The following is an 18,840-nucleotide window of genomic DNA, read 5'->3' as shown; positions in this document are numbered from 1 at the left end:
ATCTCCATGAGTATATCAGAGCCAGTGGTCACGTGACTGTCGTAAAGTGAAACGTTCTACAGGCATTCTCCAGGTCACATGACCTGGGCAAAGACGGTCCGTCTCTCCAAACTTACATGGGCGGTATTTCAAGAGGGAAGCCCCGCTCGGAGCATTGATACTGTCAAAAGCTGTATATTGGTCTGAGGAATCATTTAAAATAACTCAGAGTATGGACTAAGATGAGTGTTGGATAAAATCAGTAAAAACTTCAGTATTTGCATCCATTTGTCTATTGAGTCATCCCAGCTAGATTTTTTAGTAGTTCTTTAAGCTCCCACAAGGATCCGAAAGAGAAAGAACATTCTCTACAAACATTCTAAAAATGTTTGATAATAATGTTCTGTTGATGGTTATTTATAACATTGTTATGATGTTATGCTTCAATGCTTTTTAAAAAAAAAAAAAAAAAAAAACATTGAAGTAGAATGTTTCAGAAGAATTCTAACAAACACTCTTAGTGCAACTTAAACACAGCATCAGTGTTGTATCCTGGGTTCATTGGGTGTTTTCCGGGTCTTACAAGAACATTCTCTCCAAACATTCTATAAATATTTGGTGAGAACGTTCTGTAGGTGTTAATATTATGCTTTAATGTTTTTTTTTTAAAGTTTCAGAAGAACATTCTCTGTAAACATTCCACATATGTAACCTGACTATTGGTGAAACCCATTATTTTATAAAATCTGCAAAGTTCAGGTACAATCACATAAGTAATCATATTGTTTAACCTCTTTTTTTGGTTATCCATTCACATATTTTACATTTCAGTTATAAAGGGGATTAAACAGATTCATTTATTCAAAGGTAATTTTGTATATTGTAAATATAGCTACTTCCCTCGCCTAGGAAATGACTAATCATAACACGATAGATATTATCTGAACTGTGACATTGCTTTATAACAATAAAATCATATAAAAAGCTCAATGTAATGTCAGCATCTTGATGCTAAAGTGTATCCACTCCTTTGGAAATCCAAACACTTTTCTTTATCCCAACATGAATCCATGAAGGCTTGCAGAGGGAATATCAAGTGTGGACAAGCTCCCTCTGAGGAATACTAAACGGTTTCTACTTTCTAGGCCATGTGAGATAATCTCGTTTGAGCAAACAGTGCAACCTCCTCCCAGTTTGCTGTGCCAGAGATCTTTCCAAAGGATACGACTGGGGACAGTTTATTTGGATGCACAAACGCTTTCAGATGGCCACCCAATGAGGATTAGTTCATCTAATGTGAAGACTTTCATCTATAATCGATAAATATTGGCTGATAACCAATGCTGATATATTAAATAAGAACATTAATATACACAGAATATAGACTGTGACAAAAAAATAGCAGAGCACAGGGCGACAGGAGAATGATTCATCTGTCAGGCTATTCTTTGATGTCGATTAATGGGTATTAGCTATAATCGTCCAGGTTCTACTTTAATCGCATTTAGGATAAACCAGTGCATCAACGTTGGGCTTGAGTTACAGTCACACTGTACAATGATGTCATTTAGTGTCTTACTTTGGTAAGAGTTGAGCTGACGATAGATTCAAACAAGTCACTGGATATTCTAAAGCAGGGGTTCTCAACCGGTCTCACCCTGGGACCCACACTTTTCAACAATTATTAAATCGTGACCCACTTTTCTTTTGTTTTTCAAAAATTGCCGTTGACAACACACACATATACAATCTTTTTTTAAACATAAATCTACATATTTTCCTGGTCAACATGTATTTCACAGCATGCCTGTCAAAAGAAAATTTTATTCCAAAATAAAAGACAAGCAAAACACGAGATAAATTTAGTATTTATTTATTTTTGACCAGCTGTCCCCGACCCGCCCAGTACAGGTCCGCGACCCACTTTTGGCTCCCAACCCACCAGTTGAGAATTGCTGTTCTAAAGCAGAGGTTCTCAACTGGTCTCACCCTGGGACCCACATTTTGCCACGGTCATTAAATCGTGACCCACTTTTCTTTTTTTTAGACTCAACCAACCAAATTTTGTTTTTCAAAAATAGCTGTAAACATATATAATCTTTTTAAAAACATAAATCTATATATTTTCCTGTGCAACATGCATTTCACAGCATGCCTGACAAAAGACAACTTTCTTTCAAAATAAAAGACAAGTCCAACATGAGAGACATGAAATTATGTATTTATTTTTGACCAGCTGTCCTCGACCCACCCAGTACAGGTCCGCGACCCACTTTTGGGTCCCGAGCCACCAGTTGAGAATCACTGTTCTAAAGGATATTAAGCAGATTGTTTTGGGACCTGGAAAGAGGGTTTCATCATGTCTACCCTACAGTACACACTTGTACCAAAGGATTTAAGAAATGAGGTGGATTTATCAAATTAATAGGTGAAGTGTGTGTGTGTGTGTGTGTATGTGTGTGTGCGCACTAGTGTAGAAATCATAAATATTGCAGGCAATTACAGAAACTCCACAATGCCGAGCTTCTTATCTCTGCATTTGGCCCTTTGATAAATTTACAGTGAAATGCTCTAAGAAAACTATACGTAAAGTTAACTGACAAAAGATTTGTGGATTGTATTCCTGTGGATACACGATCGATTGCTTTAAAATTAACGACTATACTAGCCAATTAAATACGTAAACAAGTAAAGCAAATGAGTAAAGAACTAAACATCCACAATGTCGATATGAGATGTAGAAGAAGAATTGGGACGCTGCGCAAAATCGTCACGTAACGTAGCAAGCAAACAAAACCAGGTGAAGTTCATTTTGGTGTTGTTACATGCTTTTTGCACAATATCATAATGTTAGCACGGAAGTGTTTTCTTCCTCTTTCACATCTTCTTCGAGGTAAACGGCGGTTTTTATAAATTACCGCCACCACTGGTCAAAACTAGAGGCCCAGTCTTTACATCACAGGTGTTTGGTCGATGCATAACACCTGGAAGCTCATGTTCTAAATGATTGTGTCTGATTCGTAACCATAGGAATAAAACCCAAAAATGCCACTGTGTGCACAAAATGTATTGTCAATCTTTTGTAAATCACATGCACTTGGTAGGGGTGTAAAAATCAATGAATCTAGATTGATTAATCGATTGATTAATCGTATCGTGGCAGCCTTTATGGCATCAGCAAATATCAAATCATTGTTCTGATAATCGATATCGTATCGAAATGAAACATGTAATTTACACCCCTAGTATTTGGTGTTTGTGGCTTGTTTGTGTCTTTCTGCAGTGGGAGCAATTTGCAAAAAATAAAAAAAATTAAAAAAAAGCGACACATCAAGTAAGCTCTGAAAAGGAATCTATTACGAATAAATACTAAAGACAGAGGAAGGAATTACAAATGACTGAAGATTGGCAACAGGTCAACAAACGGGAAACCACTGTATTAGTGCAGTTATAGAGGTTAAGGTGGGGCAATAAGGGAAATGGTTCTAATTATTACCTCTACCAGCATGTGGGTTATAAAGTAAGAGAGACACTAACAAACAAGCCACCAGGGTTCTCCTTTACCCTTTACCAGTCAGGCCATTATTAGTCTGAGCGAGCGTAAACAAAGGCTGAGATCGATCTGGGATTAATGCGTCAGAATGCAAATTTTGGAAAGAATAAAGAATTTGACAAATCAGGTTGTATCTGTGTGTTGTTGTTGTTGACAGAGCTCGTGTTCCATGTTGCTCCACTTTCACCTCATCCACAAGAGTTCAGTTTTTGAACTCTTGTGGATTTAAAAAAAAATAATTAGAAAAAAATCATCACGTCAAGTAATGAGTTATAACAAATAGGTGATAATAATCTATTGTTTCAATTTAAATTATAGACATTGAAGAAGTAAATTATGGAAGCCCAATCCCACCAGAAAAAAAAACAACAACCTAGGAAAAGTTAAAAAAATAATAAATCTAAGTCATATTTATGAGATAATATGTTATTATTATGAGATACTATGTCATAAAATATCCCTAAAATATTCTCATAATTATGAGATTTGTTACTAAGTCATAATTATGAGGTACTAAGTCTAAGCAAAAGAAATCATAATTATGAGATACTATTTCATAATTATGACAAAGATTCTTCTATTATTATTATTATTTTACATTTCCTTGTGTTTTGTTGATTTTTTTTACTAGCAGTAATGTTCTTCAATAAAAATAGACAGCCAAATAGTTGTTTTTCTTCTGCCTGTGTTCAACCAAGAAATGCCAAATGCACCTAACACCATCTAAATGCTAGGAAAATACAAAAGTAAATGTCTTCATATGTAGCAGGCTACTCAGAGATATTTTTAGACCATGCTAATGCATTTAGTGAGGAAATGAAATCCACTGTTCAAGTGTTTTGATTTGCAGAGGGTTCATATTAAAGCTTAGTTCATTATCTGATGTGGATTTAGAAATGAGTCATGGCAGACTTGATGCTGCTATAGGTTTTTAGTTTTTTATTATATGTGGAATACGCCTGATTGCAGAACACAGTATGTCAACCTTTTGTAGTGATATTGAAGGTAATTCTTTAGACATCAAAGACGAGTGGTTGGTAGAGAGAACGGTTACCTTTGATCTATCGAAGGTACATATGGTCAACATCCGAGATGCAACTATAGAAAGAATTTACTGTTGAATAGCTCTTGATTGAACCACGTCACGAGCCTTTGAGGCTTTTTGAACTGTTTAAATGTCAGTTTCAGTGTGTGGTGGTGTACAGTCTGTGTCCAAGACAAAACTAAAAATGGGGAACACAAAACCTAGCCTCGGGGTGGGGGGTTGGAGCCGTGGAGGGGTGCGCTGGGTTCTCGGCTCCTTATGGGACTTTCTCAGGTGGGGGCGGTGGCTGCCTCTTGGCCTGAGTTGTCTGGGGGGCTGCTCGGTCATGGGCGGGAGGCCTGGGGCTCCTTAGCTCCCGTTGTTGCTGCCGGCCTGGCTTCACATTCCAGCCCGGGGTGGCGCCTGGGTTCACAGAAGTGGTTCTTGCACAAACATTGGTCGTGGATGCACTGGCATGTCTTGGGCTGTGGGATAAGCTTGTACTGGACTTAACCTTAGACATGTTGATCCTAAATACCAGTTTTAAGTATCACCACTCACTCCTCTGTTCACGGCCACCATCATAATACTTAAGCTGGGTGCTGTGTCACTCGCTTCTATTTCTCCACACTTGTCACCAGACTGGCTGAACTGATTACACAACACAATATGCACAATTATAACATCACATTGCACTTTCACCTTAAAATAGTCCACTCATCCGTACCCCTTCCATCGTCCCACCCTGACTCCATCTTCCCTGTTCCCTTCCCCCTCCGCGAGGTGTAACATTGCCCTCTCCTTTAATTTCCTCCCTATAATAAAATGTTTATTACCCTTCCTTTGGGAAGTCTGGTGATGGTCACAATTATGCATAAAAATACATTAATTTATTTAATTGCAAAAACAAAATATTCATTGCTTTTGCAAAAAAATTGCTTTCCACATACAGTGTTGACCTTTGACAGCATGTGCAGACAATTAGAAAGAAAAAAAAAGTCTAACTTTGGGTTACATTTTGTCAAAATCCATTAAAATATAAGTAGCTACACCCTAAATCCACCCTTTTCTGCTGAATACATATATGATTAGGTATGAAATAATGTACTTGTCAGAGTGACTGCCCTCTATGGGTTGAACACCAGATACTCCAATTGAATTTTGTTATTGGCTGAGATTAAATCAGCGACATCTTTTAGGATCAGTGATAGTTAGGGACCCTTCCTATAAAAGATGCGAGGAGGGACTAGGTTTCCTCCTCTCACAGCCCAGTGAGAATTGATTGACAGCTCCATGCGGAACTGTGCAGTGCTGTGGGGGCGGGGCTGCTGTGACTGGGTGTGTCTTAACTACCCTAGTGACTTTTAATATAATCAGGCTAGCAGACAAACTATAGAAATAAAACACGTAAATATATTACCTCCTTGGCAAGGTAATGATTTGGTACCTTTATCTGCAATCTTGACATAGATTCTCTCTTCAGACAGTATTCTGTTTAAAAAAAAAAAATAACTATGATCAAACCCAATGAAAAGACCACTACACATTTTTGGTGAAGCAGTTTTTGATTAGACGCACAATGGGTGTGTTCGTGTGCACGCACAGAGTCTGACGTCAACGGTGATCCCACGAGGACGAGGTAAAATGACAAAAGATGATTCTTGCCATTTTCCTTGCATCGTCTGTCTACCCTGGAGTGAAATGTTGAGGTGCGTTGATACGTTCGTGTGCTGCTCCGCCTCGTCCCTCTGCTGAGACTAAGCTCCTGAGGTGTTCCCTGTCAGAGCGAACTGAGAGCTGAGGATGGCCTTCTTCAGCTGTGCCTCAGGGTATCACCAAGTCGACGCTGCTCGCTGTGCTGCAGAGCTGTCAATCTCACTCACCCAAAGCCACAAGGAGGACTCAAACTAAAGGCTTTAATGCGGCAACGCAAAAAATACACTGCAGTAAAAGAAAGAAAAAAAAGCGTGCACCAGATGACAACCTGAAAACACACCAGCACCTTTACAAAGACCTTGTCAGTCAAACAGACAGGAGTAGACAGTATGGGGGGTACTTACATAACACTTGATTTATTTCAAAAAATCATTGGATGACTGTTTGGGTTGGAAGGAAGGCAGTCTGATAAATGTCAACTTTGATAGTCCAGAGCCCAAAGTCAACCAAAACACAACTTTTTTTTTTCCTGGAAAATGTAAATATTGAACAAAAAACACATTTATTTCATATGAAAAACATGCAAACCTGCTTCCATCCTGTGAAACCTCATAGCTGCATTTTATTATAAAATGTGCTTCCAAATGGTGTTAAATTCACAAAAAAATGAAATAATTTCACATTGTAAGTTTATAAAGATAGATTGCTTTCAGCGCAAATGAGCACATTAACCAAAAATAGATGTGAATCCATGCTTTCTTCTCTAGAAGGAAAAACCTCTCAACTGATATAAAGTGTTTGAGCCAAACTGTCATCCTTGAGTCATCTGTACATTTATCTTCTTTAGGTCGGTTAGGGAAACCTATAAAGGCGCTGTATTGCAGAAAACACAATATACAAAACATGGGAAATAAGGCAGGACTGTGGACACGGAGGCACAAAAAAGACTTCCTATTACAAACCAAATCATTGGTGTAAAGTTGAAACTTTCTGGTTTGTCCTCAAAACATTTACAATCAATGATGGCTTTACAAATGTGAGATGAAACCGTAAATACAACACGTGCAACACTGTACAACAGGTAAAAAAAAAAGAATAATACACAAAACACTAAAAGCAAACACACTTACACACAAACACAGCTCAGTCTGTGCTAAGTACAGTAGGGTCTGTGATGAAACCTATGCCATGAATGAGTTTTAAAAAAAGCCTTTTCCAAATAGTTTTTCTTGAAGATTTAGTGGTTTAAAATCATCAGTCATTCTGGTGGAAAAACAACATGACCCACCTTGTTTAAAGGCGTGTGTATCGATTGGTAGAAGCATTTCTATCAAAACTACGACAAATACAACTTCAAGTCATATGGTGAAAGGATAAGTGAATTATTAAAATATTTTTAAACAAAAATTTGAACCTCTAATATTAGAGTTAGTGGTTCGTTTCTCTGCACTCAATGTGCCAAAATTGAGCAAAAACCAATTGTGCGTGCTTTATCGCGCTCAAAAAATATTCATCTCTCTATGAAATTTCCTTCCAGTGTACTGATTGGTTAATAATTCTGCAATGCAAGGCGGTTATTAATTAATGTGTCACTGTGGGAGAATAGGAATACCTGTAGTGCAGTATTAAGGTGAGAACTCGATTAGCGAGTTGGCCAGATCACTTATAAACATTGATAAAATTCTAATTGTTGCACAAAAACCAACTTACACTAATTTCCATACAAATCTCAATAACTGACCCTTGTTCCAAAACACTTCTCCTGTTTTCTCCACCAAAAAGCAGCCCTTAATTGAACACAGATACTGCCCAAAACTTATAAAACGTAGTCGTAGGCATTAAAACAAATACCGTAAGCGTTCAAATACTACATTTTCTAAATACTGTTGATATATTTGTAGTGTATTTGTAGCAGAACCAAATACATGTATTCAATCTCTCCTTGTGATTCCATTTATTTGATATGGACATAACAATTACATTGGTAACCCAGATGTATTATTTTGAGTGTGTTAGCACATGTGCTAATTTACAACACCTGTCCACAGGAGGCCATTAAAAAGGTTAAAGTAACAGAAAGTAAAGAGGAAATTTGCACTGCACAAAACATAACAAAAACTGTTCCACTTTTTTCAAATTTAGAGGCAAAAAAAAACATACACTTGTTGGTTCAATTGATCCCAAATGCATGTGCTTAAACGTTTGTATTGACTTATTATATGATCTCAGAGGTTCTTCCGGTTCTTACCAAGATTTTTGAGTGATGTCCCACATGCATTCTGTAAACACAGTAACTCAGCTTTTGGAGGTGGTGCAGAACAAGTCAGTTCTTGTCTACCATTGGGTTTCTTCTTCCAAGTGCCCTTATACTGTATAATCCTTCAGTCAGGAAAATGGTTTAAAGTTCTTCAAAGAAGGCCACTCTTGATTTAGTGCTTTGCAGCGTTAGCTGTTGAAGAGAGGAAATGAGACTGAGAAAAACCTGTTCTTATCAAACAATTTCTGTTACAAACAAAAAAAAAGGATGAGTTTCACTGTTTCACTGTATTGTCAGTGAACAATGACAATATGAAGAATTGCCCCAATTCAGAGGGAATTTATGCAGCTGTAAAAAAAAAAAAAAAAAAAAAGAAGGACGATGAAAGCGAACGGTTCAGGACATCCACTGTATTTATGTGTGATAAGCAGATTAAAGAGATTTAATGAAATCAAAAAAAAATAAAAATGTGGAAGAAGATGGGAGTGGAAGCAAATTATTTACTGATCACCTTCTAATATTCCTGACAGTCTGCAACTTATGAGCATGAAATAGTTGCTATTGCTGGATGCTTGTGGACCAACACTTCAACAGTCCAATTTACCTCGGAGGTCGAAATTTACAACCCAGACCTTTCCGGGTTCCGAGTGCAATTGAACGCAGCATCAATACCTTGCTTTAAACCTGAAAACTTTGACTTTCCAATCCTTCGCACAGTCAGTGAACGTGTCTGGAGCTTGCCCTTATCATCCAGCGTTAGGAGGAAATGTTTTGCAGCCTATCCTGATGCTCTTTTTGTGCTTTGTTCCAGCTTTATTTTCCTCTTCACTCCATCCTCACCTCAGTGACATTTGAATCACTCCTCAGTGTCTCAGTTCACCCTGACTGTGAACCTCAGTCTCTTCTTCTCTATTACCTCCTGTGGGTTTTGGAAAAAGCACCCATTGCTCTTTGATTCCTCCTCTCTGCAGCACTGCAGCCCTTGGCCTCACCTGTATGATAACTGCTGACCATGTCTGCTTTAATTACACTTTTCACTTTGTGCTCTGCTATCATACACACCAGAAAGGGGCTCCATTGGAACTTTAAGACTAATTGCAGGGCGGAAATGAATTGGCTTCATTTGAGAGAGTACATTTTACAGCAAAGGACGAAACAAAATAAGCACTTTTTTTTCAGTTACAAGCTGAGATAATTGTAGGATATTTATCGGAACTGGAGAAGTAATATAGTGGGAACATCAGGGACTTATAATGGTGATGTTACCTCTGACCAGTTCATCATTTTCTAGTCTTGTATCTATTGTAATAGTTCTGTAACAGTCAAGCCCAGTAATGATCATCCCTTTAGTGGTCCTGTAGGAGAATGGAGTTCCCCCAGTGGATTTTATCGAAGACAAAAAGTCAAATGTGAAAAATGATCTGAGGGCAGGGCGGAGACTGCAGTTACTAAGTAATCCTCTCTAAATCGATACTTAGCTTAAACATAATAGGTTAGTACAGTGGTTCCCAACATTTTTTTGTCGTGACCCCATTTTTCATATCACTAACTTCTGGCGACCCAGCGACACTTTTTTCTGGTTTGAATCCACTGTTGGCCATCGCTGTGGGAACATGAGCAAGTCCCTTAACTCTAACTGCTTCATGGATTCCCTTAAAAACAAGATTCTTAATCTCAATGAGACTTTCCTGGTTAAATAAAGGTAATAGATATATATATATATATATATATATATATATAAATAAAATACTACACAAACTGCATTTTGTTTGAGCTAGTATAAAATACAGTTTGAGTGTTTTATTTTGAAAAAGAATAATAATTATAAGCTCATTGAGCTTTCTGCCTCTTCCTGCACTGTATATCTATTTCTATTTTTGAACTGTGCAAAATAGATAAATTAAAATTGAAAAAAATAATGTATATATTTTTTAAATCCTGAAATATAATTTTAATCATCATTTTTTTCATTTTATTATTACTAGACATTTCAGGCAACCCCATTTTATTCCCAGGCGACCCCAAGGTTAAAAAACACTAGGTTAGTCAATGATTACCAAACTTTTTCTGCCATTGCACCATTTTTTTTTCTCAAAAAAGTGTGGCCTTTTTTGAAAAAAATAAAAATTTTGACTACTCTTCTTCAAATGTCTCAAAAAATAACATAAAATTTGCTATTACATATTTTAGAACAGCAATAAAGCTCTTTATTAATAAAAGATAAAATATTTTCTATTTTTCATGCTCAAGGTTCAGCAAAGCCATTCTAGCTCCCCTTGTCAAAGTACTTGGTTGATGCCTTATTGTGTGGAAGGCAGTACAGTAAATGGTCAACGGACCAGTACCAGTCCCCAGCCACGATATGTAATGTTTTTATCACATAGAAGAAGAAGGACCATTGTTACTTTGATCATGTGAGGAAAACTTTGATGTCTGTGTTTTCGCGTCTGATTCTCCAACACGAGCAGCTTTGCTGGTCCCTACCTTTTTAAAGTTGCTCTGCTTACTGGTTCCCTGCTCAGTGTTCTGGTTGTGAATAATGTCCATCGGAGTTTCTCGTTCTTTCAGCTTCAAGCTTTCAATCTCTGTCTTAAGCTCGTTCAGCTGCTCCTGCAGGTGTTTGCTCTTCTCCATGTACTCAACCCTGTACATCGACAAACACACGGTTTGATACGTCAGAATAACTAGATGATTTAGCTGAGACACAGACACAATCTCTATGAAATAATGTTGTTAAAGCTGCTGTGTGGAGTCCCGTAAACAGATGCATAGAAGTGTTTTTACTTCATTCTTACCATTTGTCTATAAAACTCCAGATCCCACAATGCAATGCGCAAAACTTTTCCAACAATGTCAATAAACTGAGTGTTTACAGTGGAAATCAAAATAAGTTTTCCACGACTTTTCCAAATAACATCACATATGTTGACCCATTATTGTCACTTTTAATCTCTTTTCATCATATTTCATGCTTGTTTTTTGCCAATTTAACCACATTCACCATTTGTCATGCCCATTATTTGCCACTTGAAATGAATTGTTCCTACCTTTAAAATTACATTACCCCAACCCTCCTTTTCCCCCATTTCTGCCACTTTTAAGCCAATATTGACACTTTAAACCCTTTTTACCACTTTTTCTGTCTGTTTTTGCCTACTTTACTTTGCAACTTTTAACCAATTTCTGTGGTTTTCAAAATCCCATTTCACCATCTTTTCCACCAGTTTTGGTCATTTTTAACCCATTTTATTTCTGATTAAAACAAGGTAGAAAACCACTGATTTATAATACATCTGCTTTAAACTTTATATGTACAGTGCATTTACAACACTATACCCCAGTTACCGTCCATTGGCCTTATATGGTCTCTCTAGAACCAACACTATTCTCAGAGTGAAGTTTTCAACATGTCAAAAAAAATGTCCTTTTTTAATTAGAAAAAAAAACAGCATTTTTTTAATTAGTACTCTTACTGTCTGCTCATGATTATATTCAGATCATACCGGTAATTGATTAATTATATGACTGCAGACAGGCAGATTATAGCGCTCTGAAGTGGGATATATTATCATATGAATGTGCTTTTTTCCCATCAGAGCCAGTGAGTGATAGATACTTGAATCCATCTTATATCACGTCCTAGAATGTCTCTACTTATGTGACAAAGACATTGATGAACCCATTCAGGTTAGTTTGAATTTAGAGACTAGAATTATAATAATATATATTTTATATACAGTTATTAAAAAAAAAAAATATCAACTACTCACTTTTCTTTCTCGATCTCCATCGACAAGCGTTTCATGTCCGTGTCTTTAAAGTCAAAGCTGAGGTTCTCCCTGCTGAAGCTCAGGTTTTGAGGCATGTTGCCAGGAGGCAAAGCCTGGAGTGGGAGGGGGAAAAAATATCATAAAAGGAAGACATAATAGGAAGTAATTTGTCAAAAATAAATACATTGTAAAATAAATCAAATGAAGTTAATAAATAAAATAAATAAAACTGGAGCGGGAGGGGGAAAAAATAATAAAAGGAAGACATAATGGGAAGTAATTTGTTAAAAAATAAATAAATTGTAAAATAAATAAAGTAAGTAAAGTCAATAAAATGAACAAAATAAATAAGACTGGAGTGGGAGGGGAAAAATATAAGCAAGACATAATATAAAGAACAAATAATTTGCCAAATAAAATAAAAAAAACTTAGATAATCCCATTGCCAATAATCAAATTAAAATATAAATTAAAATCATTGCTTTTTCATTTTTCTGTAATCATACTTGTGAATTGAAATACCATTATGAACTTTAATTGGCACATGAGAAGTCCATTAAACTTTGTCATATTGAATTTGCTGTAAGGTGTAATATAGCCTCATCAAAATGCCAGGATACTGTACCCCACAGACAGACACTAGCCTATCCCTCCTCCAGCCAATTTGAATATTTCATTTAACCTTACACACACACACAATTTGCACAGTCAGGGAGAACTGTATTCCTGTTTGAAATGTGTGCATGTGTTCTTGTGGTCCTTTACCGTATAGACCGTCCTGCTGGTAATCTCCAGCAGCTTATGTTTGGCCCTGCGCTCTGAGTCCCTCGCCTCCTGCAGGTCCTGTTTCAGCTGCTCAGCTTCTTTGCTCCTGGGAAGGAGACAGAAAGTAGCTGACTTAGTATGGTAATTCACTTCCGACTTCTTTTAAAGAAACAGAATTATCTAAATTGAATCCAAAGATATTATATAATCAGCACGTCGTAGGCACGCGGTGAACCAGGGATATTACCCTGTTTTTAATCGTAATGCAGTTATCGACCTCAGAGGACACTGATTCCTGACTTCATATATTCTCCACTGTGTGCGCACAGAGATGTAAAAATGTCTAAAGTGTGTGATTGCATCTGTTCCTCAACTGTCAGCTGTTCTACGGCTCAACAGAGGAGCTGTGTGAGTGGACAAAGTCATTTACATGATGGGTTGAAATTTCCTCCGGTGCAGAGAACGACTCATCCAGGTACTGCAGTTGCTTTAAAGTGGCTATTGCCACTCATTTTTGATTTGATTATGTAATAAAAGAAGAGGCTGGGGAGTAATTTTTTAGCAGGGTTCAGGTCAATTATAATTGTAATCGCTTAATTGATAATTACAATTATGATGTAATTATAATTATCATTTTAAAAAGTGGCAATTACAATTTAATTTAACGCAAAATTGTGGAACCATGTTTACAGTTCTATGGCTTACACATACGTAGTTAACAATATATGTTTCATATCAACTTTTCCCACTACACTAACCCTAACCCTAATGAAAGAAAAATGACGCTCAAACCAAAAATATTAATACCAATATTTTAATGGATAAGCAAGTCTAAAAATTTTACCAAGACATGAAAAAAAATTGTATTGATAGATAGTGTGTATTTTAGTGTATTTTTGAGCTGATTTAAGACATGGGTCAAAACCAACCCGTTACCATGAGAGATGCTAACTGAAAGCTAACACAAGAGGAAGGTTATGTTTTATGAGCTTATTTAAGGCCCAGTAATTGTGACTATTGAATTTAAACTTTAGTAAATGACAATGCAATTGTAATTGAATTTCAGAGGAAAAAAAATAATTGCAATTTGAATTGTAATTGGAAAAAATGCTGAACATCGTAATCATAACTGAGTTGTAAGTGAAAAAAACTGGTAACTAACTGTAATTCAAGTACCAACAAGTACCAACAAGTGGTATGTTTATCAAACTGTTAAATAATATTTTACTTCACAACAGATTCTGATTTTGTTAAGTTCCTAAATCATTTCTAAAAAAAAAAAGTAACCACATACATCTATGAAAGTTCCCAGTATGTTTTATGAAAATAAAGTCCAATCAACCAAGGTAGTTTACCAAGGTCTAATGTGGTTCAATGACACCTAGTGACCGGGTGTTTATGTGCTATGAATAAGTTTGTGTATTAAATGGGTTTGTCATTAAAAAACATAATCTAAAAAATTGATTCGGACATTTTTTGGATCAATACAATAATCGCGCAGTGAAATATCGCGATATCGCAATTTTTCTAACACCCTTACAAATCACCCACAAAAAAAATCCAGTTTATGAAATAAATTTCACCAAATTGTAACTTGAAAAGTAATTAATTTACATTTCAGGTTGTCAGATTTTTATTTAAAAGTTTAGTTTTAAATAATGCATTTGAAGATTCTTTTAAAAAAAAACATAATCAAAAGGTAAAAATGTCCAAATACCTTAAACTCGCTCCTCCTTCCTACCTTCTTTCCGACTCCTCAACCATTTTCAAGGCTAACATTTCAATTTCCAGCATCTTCTGCTCCATCAACTGTCGTTCCTCTCGACCACGGATGGCGGTCATTTTGATCCGCTGCATCTCCGTCTCAGCTTCAGCTGCTTTCTGGGCCAGAAGTTTGGCCTCCTCCTCTGCGATCTGGGCTTTTTCAGCCAGCAGGTCTGCAGTCTGCTCTGATCGCAGCTAAACAGATGGAAAAGAACGACAAAAATAAAAGGAAAGTGAAGAACATACGAGTAATACATACGACACAAACAAATAGTGAACAAAGGCAAGAATGTAAAATATGCAGGAGAACGATAAAGTGTATTTGTGCTTATGGAACTGATTAAAAAAGAAAAACCCTTGAAGGAACAGCTGGACTAGGATGTGACAAACTCATCCTAATCATTTCTATATGATACTTGATCCAGTGAAGTTTCAGAAAAGTCGCACCAGTGCCTCGTTGGCCATGTGCGCCTCATCCTGCAGCTGATGTAGCCTCCTCTCCAGTTCGTCTCGGGCTCGCTCCGCCTCCTCCCGCAGCTGTTTTTCTCTTTGCAGACGTTGCCTCTCTAACTGAATGACACAGACATTGGAGCGTGGTCAAAGAGAACATCGAGTACAAATACTGTATGAAGCATGAAAAGCCGAAACAGGGGTGGAAGGAAAAAATAGCAAGGAAACGCAATTGAAGCTCATATTAAAATAGAAAATGAATGCAGCTGATAACATATTACCAATATAAAGAGTATACATGATTTTTGTTGTAAACAATATGTAAACAAAGATATACATAATTTATTTCAGTTGCATTGCCAGAATTTATATTTGAGTATGAATAGTTTGGATGGATAATGTATGCTAACTGCTTTTCTATCTTTATTTAATAATAGAATTACAATCCTTTGTCTATTGTGAGTGTGCTGTCTGTTGCTTAAAGACAAGGTGGAACATTTGCGAGTACAGACAACATGTATGCAAATAAAAACAAACACAAAAAACACCTCCAAGTAAGGATCACAAATGGCAAAAAAACCGGACAAAATGATTTCACCATTTGTTGAGTTGTATAATTTATTGTGGTGGCAATTCAGTAGATTGGTAAGAGAAGGCAAATGTTAATGTATTTATCTATTTTTAGAATGTGTACCGGCACTAAAAACTTGACTTTGTACGTAAAATTTCTGTCCGTAACTCTGAAATGTTATATGTTTAAAAATATCATTGTATTGTCCAAACAGGTTTCTTATGAATTAGATGTTGTTGTCTTGATGGGACTATACCTGTTTAAATAAAGTGTATAAATAAATCAATAATATAATTATGTTTTAAACATATATTGTACTTTTGAATGACTCATTGCTCTACGCTGGCATAGTCAAAGCCCTGCTCTGTGAATTCAATTTGTCAAATACTATTTTAAAAAACCTACACCTAACCTCACATTATATTTGTTGTAGTTTTGTAAAACTTCATTTATACAGCATGTTACGTATACATTATTACCTCCATCAAAGAGGTAATATTTTCACCAGAGTTTTTTTTGTTTGTTTGTTATGTCTGTTTGCAGGATTATGTCAAAAGTACTAATGATTTTGACAAACTTTCATATAAAAAGGATAGACATTACTCCATTTAAGATTATAATACATTTTGGACAAGATCTGGATTAATATACTGATTCTGGATTGAGAAAAATCTCATCTTGGTTCATAATTGACCGATCTTTATGAAATTTGACTCAGTTATGTCCGGATTGGACCTGGATTGCACAATTTATCGCAATTTTTTTTAAAAAGGGGGTGCCCATATATTTGGATCTACTGGACTGTTTTTAATTGGGGTAGACAGTTTTTCCAAGCCTTTAAAGTGTGAATGTTGCCAATATCTGACAAAGACGATATTTGGCGCTTGGTGCAGATTTGCGCTCTCTGAGGGCAGTTTGGATTAAGCTTAAGCTTAAGCTATCATCATCCTATTCAGTTTGTAGTCTGTACTGGTTATAAAAAAAGTCTGTGCAACATACATTTTAATCAAGACAGAAATAGAAAAAGGAGTCTGGATTTTGGTAAATTTACACTTGTAACGGATGGTGCCTCAGCCTCCCCTTCCTCCCTCTCACCTAACACACCTGATTTAAATCAGTAATTAGGTGGAGAGGGAGGAGGAGCTGTAGAAAAGGGCTGAGAGGACCTGAAGGAGAGAGACACAACGTTCGACCAGCAACAGACGTGGGGCGAGTTCTTCAGCTCCCCACTCGACATTATGTAAGTTTGTTGTTTTAGTTAGGAATGGAGATTACTGGTATTCCTGTTTTCATTTCCTGTAGATTTAGTGTTTTGTGTGGTTCCATGTACCCCTATAGGTACGCAATGGCACTACAGGTGGTACTTGAGAGAGAGAGAGAGAGAGAGAGAGACAGTAAAAAATTAACAAATAAAGTGTCAGTCTTGGTCCCACGCCATGTGTGAGATGACCAGAAATGATAAAAACTATAGAAATAAATCTATTCAGGAGCCACTAAATCAGGGTTTTTCAACCTTGGGAATGGGACCCTGAGTGGGGTCGCCTGGAGTTTAAATGGGGTCGCCTAAAAGTTATGAAAAATTATAACACAGAATCTTAACTGTATTTCTATACTTTCACAGCGTGAAATATGAATGTAGTTCAACTAAAATGCAGTAAAAAAAAAAAACAATATTTGAGCTCAAAGATGATCCAAAAATGAATTCTAGAAAAACAAAAAATTTGGGTCACCAGAAATTCTTGATATCAAAATGGGGTCGTGATCTAAAAAATGTTTGGAACCACTGCACTAAATGCTGTTACTTTCCATTTATTTACAAAATGAGATTCTTTCACATGTGTATCACTCGTTCATTCCATCATTATGCTCTATAGTGGTTTTTAAATAGTTTTCTAAGCAAAATGTTGTAGTCGGACAAAGGGGGTACTATCAGAAATAAGAAAAAGGGGGTATGTGAGCCTAAAAAGATTGAGAACCACCCATAGTCCTCCCTACTTTCATTCAGTTTGGCCAGGATCTCCAGTCCATTTTTGTTTCGTTCTGTTGCTACTTTTAATAACTTTTTGTTATTAAATACTTCGATAAACCTTGATTTCTGTTATGGCATCATTTATGGTGTTGCCCCTCGTGTTTTCTGATATAACTTCCTAGAGGGGGCTGTAACATAAATTGGGGGCTTGTCTCAATGGGGCCTCATGTGCTGTGTCCGGTTCGTGTGGTACGTACTTACATGGACATGATGAGGAGCAATCAGATGTTCATCTCCTGGGCTAATCCCAGGGGAAGCCTGTTACTAAGCAACGCCTGTCACATTGGGTTGTGGTGGCTAAGCCTTGGCTTATACGAGTTAGTGTCTGCGCGTACACGCGTCTCCCCACATCCTGGGCTTTGTTCAGGGGAGTGTCTGTTCAGGACATTTGTGCGGCAGCATGTTGGACCTCGCCTCTCATGTTTGTCCACTCAATAAGCATGTTTGCAATACGGGAGCCACCACATCCCATAGTGAGACATCTCACGAAATATTATAAAATAGAACGCTAGGTTATTTACGTAACCCCGGTTCTATGAGTGAGATATCTCACTGGGCAAGTGAGAAGAGGTGCTTTTTTTGAATGATGAGTGCCCGTCCGCCTTATCCTCTTATAGGAGGTGGGAGTGTCCCTGGCGGACAGACACGTCTCACCAGACAATCGGGATTGGCAAATTGAGAAAAATGCTTCTGAGGGCTGCAGATGGGACTGCATCCCATAGTGAGACATCGCACTCATATAACTGGAGTTATGTAAATAACCTAAAGTTACCAGTGCATTGCAGTGCTCTGTTTAGGTTACCACTGGATTGGTGAACTGGGGCACAGAATATTTGCTATTCCCTCTAAATATCTTCACCTGTTTTCTGGCTCTTTCTTCTTTGGCCTGAGCCTTCATCTGCTGTACCTCCAGTGGGTCCACACGCCGTCTGCGCATGAACAAGTCATGGTTCCCTATACAAAGCTGCAGGATCTATGCAAATGGAAGAAAAACAAATGGTGAACAATTCTGATCATTTCTC

General features: G+C 37.0%; 1 protein-coding gene across 3 annotated transcripts in view; it reads right to left on the bottom strand.

Moving 5' to 3' along the window:
- The window catches only part of nf2a (NF2, moesin-ezrin-radixin like (MERLIN) tumor suppressor a), an 81,160-nt gene that overhangs the window by 21,855 nt on the left and 40,465 nt on the right, over nt 1-18,840 (bottom strand). For 2 of the 3 annotated variants that reach the window (XM_028456411.1, XM_028456409.1), the window contains exons 10-15: nt 18,678-18,791; nt 15,216-15,338; nt 14,746-14,963; nt 13,005-13,110; nt 12,240-12,352; nt 10,954-11,113 (exon numbers count right to left, since the gene is read on the bottom strand). In XM_028456411.1, the coding sequence (XP_028312212.1) occupies nt 10,954-11,113; nt 12,240-12,352; nt 13,005-13,110; nt 14,746-14,963; nt 15,216-15,338; nt 18,678-18,791 (834 nt within the window). Of the gene's footprint in view, nt 1-6,593; nt 8,662-10,953; nt 11,114-12,239; nt 12,353-13,004; nt 13,111-14,745; nt 14,964-15,215; nt 15,339-18,677; nt 18,792-18,840 lie in introns of those variants that run through there. The other variant, XM_028456410.1, reaches the window with a different exon arrangement.

Source organism: Gouania willdenowi, chromosome 9, assembly GCF_900634775.1.
Source record: "Gouania willdenowi chromosome 9, fGouWil2.1, whole genome shotgun sequence".
Classification (NCBI taxonomy): Eukaryota; Metazoa; Chordata; class Actinopteri; order Blenniiformes; family Gobiesocidae; genus Gouania; species Gouania willdenowi.
Note: the sequence above shows the minus strand (reverse complement) of the source record. Positions and strands in the feature narration are given on the sequence as shown.